At 47.6% G+C, this 8,144-nt stretch overlaps 1 protein-coding gene across 2 annotated transcripts in view; it reads right to left on the minus strand.

Moving 5' to 3' along the window:
* RNGTT (RNA guanylyltransferase and 5'-phosphatase) overlaps positions 1-7,642 on the minus strand; it is a 249,998-nt gene extending 242,356 nt beyond the window's left edge. For both annotated transcript variants that reach the window (XM_038761118.1, XM_038761117.1), the window contains exons 1-4: positions 7,507-7,642; positions 5,239-5,348; positions 3,947-4,050; positions 3,767-3,855 (exon numbers count right to left, since the gene is read on the minus strand). In XM_038761118.1, the coding sequence (XP_038617046.1) occupies positions 3,767-3,855; positions 3,947-4,050; positions 5,239-5,348; positions 7,507-7,570 (367 nt within the window). In that variant the 5' untranslated portion in view covers positions 7,571-7,642. The remainder of the gene's footprint in view (positions 1-3,766; positions 3,856-3,946; positions 4,051-5,238; positions 5,349-7,506) is intronic.
* Between the last annotated feature and the right edge of the window lie 502 nt (positions 7,643-8,144).

Here is an 8,144-nt window from a genome sequence, read left to right on the forward strand (position 1 = left end):
ACTCCTCAGGCAGGCACAAGACTCTCAGGTAACCAAACATCATCCTTGCTGCGCTAACTGAATAGGTGTACTCCTGGGAGCTGAGAAACTCACCTCACCACCTAGATGACGGGAAAATCCCCGCACAGATCCAAGGCCTTGTATACACATAGTTGGGAAAATACCAGGACCGTGAAATAATTCAACTCGCACCTGAAGTCCCTCCCACTTAAGGAGGCAGAAAGCCACCTCCACGCAGCACAGGTTTCCTGACACTCTGGCCAGGCCGTGCAAGAGTTTTAACAGTAATGATAACGATGGTCTTTGTTAAGTGCTTACTAGGTGTCAAGCACTGTCCTAAGCACTGGGGTAGATACAAGCTAATGAGGTTGGACACAGGCCCTGTCCCACATAGGACTCACAATCTTAATCCCCATTTTACAGAGGAGGAAACAGAGGCACACAGAAGTTAAGTGACTTGCCCACGGTCAAACGGCAGACAAGTGGCGGAGCTGGAATTCAAACCCAGGTCCTTCTGACACCCAGGCTCTATTCACTAGTCCATGCTGCTTTCACACACACTTCCATCCAACTTACACATATGGACGCTTCAACGTAGAGACAAAATGGGTAAGTTGGCGTCTTGAGACATCAGGCTGGACCACACATGGACAAGGACCCAAGGATTTGAGCACAAAAGGGTGGATGAAAGGGCAACAGAAGAGTACAGGCCAGAAGGAGGGCATCAGAGGGTGAAAGGAGAAGCAAACAGAAAAGTTGGAAAGAACAAGGAGAAATACCCAAAGTAGGGTTCTTTCTAACATCCCTAACTTTACTTTCTAAAACTTACCCCCAGACTCACTCTCCTTGAGGGTTGGGTTTTTTCCCCAAAGTTTCAATTCCATGAAAGTGATGGCTCCAAACCCCCACAACCCTAGCACCCCTGGCCCAGGCTTCATTTTCCAGGGGATCTCGGCTTCCCTAGCCTTTCTCCTGACCAAAATAGCCCCCAGAGATGCTGGAGGGCTGAGCGGACCTATTTATTTTATTTTGTTAGTATCGTCATCATCATCAATCGTATTTATTGAGCGCTTAGTATGTTTGGTTTTGTTCTCTGTCTCCCCCTTTTAGACTGTGAGCCCACTGCTGGGTAGGGACTGTCTCTATATGTTGCCAACTTGTACTTCCCAAGCGCGTAGTACAGTGCTCTGCACACAGTAAGCGCTCAATAAATACGATTGATGATGATGATGATGATGAAGAACAGTGTCCACAAGGTCCTAAAACCTTCTGGCTTTTCCCTTCCAGGAATCAGCAAGAACTGGGGAATCTCCTCAAAACAAAGTGTGGCCGAGTGGAAGGAGGACTGAGAGTCAGAGGATTTAATCCCAGGCCTGCCACTTACCTACTGGATGATCTTGGGCAAGTCACTTCACTTCTCTGGGCCTCAGTTACCTTCCCCATCAAGACTGTAAGCTCGTTGTGGGCAGGGAATGCATCTGTTATACTGTACTCTCCCGAACGCTTAGTATAGTGATGATGATGGCATTTGTTAAGCACTTACTATGTGCAAAGCACTGTTCTAAGTGCTGGGGAGGATACAAGGTGATCTTGTTGTCCCATGGGGGGCTCACAGTCTTAATCTCTATTTTACAGATGAGGGAACTGAGGCCCAGAGAAGTGAAGTGACTTGCCCAAAGTCACACAGCTGGCAAGTGGCGGAGCCGGGATTCGAACCCACGACCTCTGACTCCAAAGCCCAGGCTCTTCCCATCGAGCCACGCTGCTTCTCTAAAGCAAAGCACTGTTCGGAGGTAACAAGGTGATCAGGTTGTCCCACGGGGGTGCTCACAGTCTTATCAGATGGTCCTGTTCATTTTGTGCCCTCTTTCGAACCATTATACAGAGTACTTGACAGTATTCATCTTTAAATAAAAACCTGTCATTTTCACAATATTTTAATCAGTTTAGAGGCAGGCCGTGGATTATTTTCCACACGTGATTCTCACATAACTGTCCACACTATCGTGCTCAATAAATACGACAGACGGACTGATTTTCAGACACAGGGGTGAACGGCTGCCGATCCACAGGATCGCTCTTCCCCAACTCAGGGAGGGAGCCTAGCCTCTAGATTCCAACACGGAGCACTCACCCCCAGGATCATTAGGTCCCAACTTTACTTTAAGACGGCTGAAGGGCGGGCAGGTGGGGAGGACGGTCTCCCAAAAGAATGAAGGACGGGGAGGAAACTGTTTCCAAGTCTTTAGAATGTCAGTCAATTAATCCAGTGCATCCAGTGCAGGTCAATAAATCAGAGTTGGTAGGCACGATCCCTGCCTATGAAGAGCTTACAGTCTCCAGGGGAGACAGACATTCAACTAGATTACAGACAGGAGAATATGAGGATGTGAACAGAACACAAGAACAGCTGCCAGGACAGTTGTCGCATTTGTCGCAGTTGTCCCCTTTTAGACTGTGAGCCCACTGTTGGGTAGGGACTGTCTCTGTGTGTTGCCAATTTGTACTTCCCAAGCGCTTAGTACAGTGCTCTGCACATAGTAAGCGCTCAATAAATACGATTGATTGATTGATTGATTGATTTTGGACTTGGAGCCGTGATGAACTGGAAGACTGTTCTTTCCCGGCATTAAGGCACGTTGTTGAATTGCTGTTTATGTTGATGCTGCCCTGATAAGTCTTTTTCTGCGCGTCTTTCCTTCCCCTCAACTCTGGGCCATGAGCCTCCTGTTGGCCCGGGTCGGTGCGTGAATTCACGTCCTTGAACTTCTCCCCAGGCGCTTAGCACGTCCCCGTTGTAAATTTTTAATCAATATCTTTTCCTTCCATTAAGTCAGCTAAATTTGTATGCGGGATAGTAAATGTTTCCAGGTGATAAAATGAAAATCGTAAAAGATGAACTGCATAACTAGCACATAAAATATTATTTGGCAATAGCGGTAAGAAAATTCAATTCATTGGAGTGCAACATCAATAATGTATTTAACCACATTTTATGGAATTTTTAAAACAAGGCAGAAAAAAGTTTCTATTTTCAGCTCACACAAATGTTTTAGACTGATCCTACTTAGAATTTCTTTAAATAAAGCTGTAATTCAAGCAATACCTAAGCGCACCCTACATTTGGGGACTTTTGCTTCAGGAGAACTAATTTATATTTGGAAAATTTATTTTATTTTATTTTTTACCATTTTAAGAAAATGGCATTCAGATCCAGTTCACTATCTAAGACTTTAATATAAGTCTTTGAGTAAAGTTAAGTTTAGTGCAAGCCAAAATTGAACTTTTTCTTGACTTTTTCTTTGGGCCAAATAATTAACATATATTCAAGGGTAGAGTGAGATTCATTTGAAACCATGTTTAATCTTACTTCAAATGCTTACGATTTATATGTAATTGTATATACATATACAATACAGGATCCACTGGAAATTAATGTGAATTCATCAATAATACCATAATGTGGACAGTTATGTGAGAATCACGTGTGCAAAATAATCCAGGGCCTGCCTCTAAACTGATTAAAATATTGTGAAAATGACAGGTTTTTATTTAAAGATGAATACTGTCAAGAACTCTATATAATGGTTTGAAAGAGGGCACAAAATGAACAGGACCATCTGATAAGACTGTGAGCCCCCCCGTGGGACAAGCTGATCACCTTGTTACCTCCGAACAGTGCTCTGCACATAGTAGGCGCTTAATAAATGCCATCATTAACATTATTATTATTTGAGTGCGAGGAAAGAGTTACTGTCAAACATACCTATAAGTTCGGGAGGGTTCTTCTCATTAAAACGCTCACAGAGACGGATAAAGGTATCGGTGTTCTCGGCTGTGGGGCACTCGCCATGCCTACGAGTTACATGGAAAAGAACAATTTCAAAAGGGGAGCAATCAGAAGTTGTAGTTTCGGCTTTTCAATCAAAACGAGCACCGAGTTTACCCTTTACACTGAAGTTTTATATACTTGATCCCTTCTTTTTCTATGTCATGCCGGTCATAGAACCGTGAAGTGTTTGTCAGGTCCACCAGCAAGCCCATTTTAACCTGCAAGAAATGAAAACGATGAATAGTCCTCATCATCCCCAATGCCAACTGAACTGTACTTTCCAAACGCTCAGTACGGTGCTCTGCACACAGTAAGCGCTCAATAAATACGACTGAATGAATGAACAGCATTTACTGAGTGATTATTGTGTGCAGAGCGCTATCCTAAGCCATGGGAACATTACAGAAGTAAAGGACCGGCTTGTGTTAACTATCTTGCCACACTCTACCTCCCAGGTAGCTCTTCCACTCTCCCTCACCCGATTCTTTAGCAAACCTGTTCCCCGGGGCCTAAACTGGCTGAGGATGAGGAAGTAAAAGGAGATTGGGTGGAGCGAACTGCCCAGTCCCAGGATGGCGGGGGGAAGAATGTAGGAATGGAAAGGGGAGAGAAAACAGGTACAACCACAACCTAGAAAAGCACTGGGCCAGGAGGATGGGAAACACAACTAAACTGGTAGTGCCAGGGGCAGCAGAGTGGCCAGGGAACATCTGGTGAACCTTCCCATACCACAGATGAAGAAACACTTTTCTGGCAAGCCAGACAGAGCAGGCCAAAGAAGGACCAGCCCATTCATTTCAAGGCCCTGCTGAGAGCTCACCTCCTCCAGGAGGCCTTCCCAGACTGAGCCCCTTCCTCCCTCTCCCCCTCGTCCCTCTCTCCATCCCCCCCATCTTACCTCACTCCCTTCCCCACAGCACCTGTATATACGTATGTTTGTACATATTTATTACTCTATTTATTTATTTATTTATTTTATTTGTACATATCTATTCTATTTATTTTATTTTGTTAGCATGTTTGGTTTGTTCTCTGTCTCCCCCTTTTAGACTGTGAGCCCACTGTTGGGTAGGGACTGTCTCTATATGTTGCCAATTTGTACTTCCCAAGCTCTTAGTACAGTGCTCTGCACATAGTAAGCGCTCAATAAATTCGATTGATGATGATGATGATGATGATGATTCATTTGTATGGCCCCAGGAATGCTACAGTAACCAATATGTGGGATTTCCTACCACCTATATGTTTTCCTAACAGTATCCACTCTGTCCATCTTCTCCTCCTGAATGGTACTTGTCTGTTCTATCTTTAAGGCAAACAAGTCTTATATTTTGAAGCAAAGGCTAACTATGTTGAGGCAAAAAATAAACTGCCCGATATTTGTCTCAAAAAAGATCACTCCTTACCTTTAGGCTCTTCAGGTAATTGGAGAGCATGCTGGGGTGGAACCGATTCTCCTCAGCAACTTGACTATCATATCTTGGTCCTAGCATGGTCTTCAGAGGTAAAAACTTTCCTAAAATGAAATGAAAACCAAAGAGTCAATCTGAATTGCTGGACGTGAAACGGATCTGCAGTAAACGGGGCACATGTTTGGCAGTCACTAAAGGGTGGCAGTCACGCAAATTCCCTCATTTGCCTCATAAGGATTTTTGAAGATGAACTACTTACAAATCCGATTCTGCAGGAAATCGTCTCAAAAGTACCTGAGAATTCGAGTACGTTTTTCAAGAACAAATATATAATAATAATAATAATAATGTTGGTATTTAAGCGCTTACTATGTGCAAAGCACTGTTCTAAGCGCTGGAATATATGTATTCTAGATACAACCAAATGCCCAGTAATCGTTAAAACTGCTTCAGTTACATAACCATCTACTTTAATATTATAAAGAAAATACTTCAGCCGAACAAAAAAACATTTTCTAAGAAAAAAATACATAAAGCCGCTTTCTCAATGGGTCCCAAGCCAAGTTTTAAAACCACTAAAACCAGTTTTAAAGCAATGGCCATTTAATCTTAAAAGCAGTTCCTAAACACTGCAAATCAAAATAAATCCGTAAGAACTTCACTGGGTCATGACTTTTAAAACCCGAATGGGCTGGGATACCCATCAGCACCAAGAATGGGACAATTCTATAGTAAATGGACAGCAAACACATTAGGATTTGGTTTCTGGTTTGGCCAGAATAGTACCCAGGATAGGGCTTGGGAGCCCCTAAATTGAACCCGGGGTCCCCTCATCCTTGCTTGGAACTCTTTTGCTAAACCCTGGAAAGGCGGCATTGGAAGAAAGGGAAGAGAAGATTTCACTTCCTCAGTTTCAGGTGGTGAATCCACAATCTCACCTGTGGCACAGCCACACTGAGCTGATGGTTCACTTTCCCGACCTGGTTGGAGCAACTAGAAGTCTCTTTCTTTACGGTATTGAAGCGCCAAGCACTGCACTAAATGCTGGGGTAGGTACAAGCTAATCAAGTTGGACAGAGTCCTTGTCGCACGTGGGGCTCACGGTATTAATCCCCATTTTACAGGTGAGGTAAGTGAGATGGGATAAGGGAAACAGGGGACGCGCATAGCAGTGGTAGTAGTAATGGTTGTTTACTGAGCGCCAAATGCAGTGCTCTGTACTTGGCACTTGGGAAGTTTAACGAAAGCACACAAGTTCCCTTCCCCGCCGACAAGGAGCTCACGCCCTAGATCTTTTTATCTTTCTGACACCCCACCACCCATGGGTCACGCACTGTCCAGCCTGATTAACTTGTGCTTACCCCAGTGCTTAGAACAGGGCTTGACACTTACCATAATAACAACAGTTGCAAAACCCCGGTTTACAAATAAGCTGGGGTGCAACTGGAAACAGAATCAGGTCTCCTACCTCCCGATTTGCCACTTCTGCTCCCCGCAACTCATTTCAGTACCTGGCCGGACCATCGACGCTACACCCACCGACCCCCAACGACTGCATATCTGTGATGGAGTTTCTGATTTACTTTGTTGTTGTTGTTGTTTTTTAAAGATACTGAAGACTAGCTTTCCTGTATCGCTAACACTGTTTTGTCTGGATTCCCTTCTCTCCTTCTCCAGCCCATCCCGCACCCTCTGGTCCTCTGCCGCTAATCTCCTCCCCGTACCTCGCTCTCGCCTGTCCCGCCATCGACCCCCGGCCCACGTCATCCCCCGGGCCTGGAATGCCCCCAATCCCTCTGCCCATCCGCCAAGCTCGCTCTCTTCCTCCCTTCAAAGCCCTACTGAGAGCTCACCTCCTCCAGGAGGCCTTCCCAGACTGAGCCCCTTCCTTCCTCTCCCCCCTCGTCCCCCTCTCCATCCCCCCCATCCCTTCCCCACAGCACCTGTATATATGTATATACGTTTGTACATATTTATTACTCTTTATTTATTTTACTTGTACATACCTATTCTATTTATTTTATTTTGTTAGTATGTTTGGTTTTTGTTCTCTGCCTCCCCCTTTTAGACCGTGAGCCCACTGTTGGGTAGGGACTGTCTCTCTATGTCGCCAACTTGGACCTCCCAAGCGCTTAGTCCAGTGCTCTGCACACAGTAAGCGCTCAATAAATACGATTGATGATGAGGAGGAGGAGGATTGTGACTATTACGACGGTGCTGCCGGTGCCAGGCGGAGGGGCCGTGTGGGGTCGGGGGTCGCACCTGCTACGGGCTGGCCCCTCCGGGGGCAGTTGAGCCATCGCGGCGGGATCTTGTTGTGCGCCATGGCGGCGGGCCGGGCCCGCTCCGCTCCGGTCCGGTCCGGTCCGGTCCGGTTCGCTCCGGTGTCCGCCGGCTCGGGCCGCACGAGCCCCCGCGCCGCCCACAATGCACCGCGCCCGACGCTTTCGCTTCCGGGGTCGCGGGGGACGCGCCCTGATAGGACGGGGCGGCGGCGGCGGCGCCGCATCCGGTCCGGGGGGGCGGGGCCCCGGGAGGGGCACCGGGGGGGGGGGGGGGGGCACCGGGGGGCCACGGGGGGCCACGGGGGGCGGAGGGGGCGGGGTCTGAGGAGAGAAGGGGCGGGGCCTGGTGGAGAGTGGGAGGGGTCTGAGGGAGAAGGGGCGGGCCTGAGCAAGAGTGGGCGGGGTCTGTGGTTGAGTGGGCGGGGCCTGAGGGAGAAAGGGGCGGGGCCTGCGGTTGGGGCGGGGCCTGGGGGAGAAGGGGCGGGGTCTGAGAGAGACGTCGCGGGGCCTGGTGGAGAGGGGCGGGGCCTCAGAGAGAAGGGGCGGGGCCTGAGGGAGGCGGGGCGGGGCCTGAGGGAGAGTAGGGGGGCCTGAGGGAGAGTGGGAGGGGCCTGA

Source organism: Tachyglossus aculeatus, chromosome 19, assembly GCF_015852505.1.
Source record: "Tachyglossus aculeatus isolate mTacAcu1 chromosome 19, mTacAcu1.pri, whole genome shotgun sequence".
NCBI classification, from domain to species: Eukaryota; Metazoa; Chordata; class Mammalia; order Monotremata; family Tachyglossidae; genus Tachyglossus; species Tachyglossus aculeatus.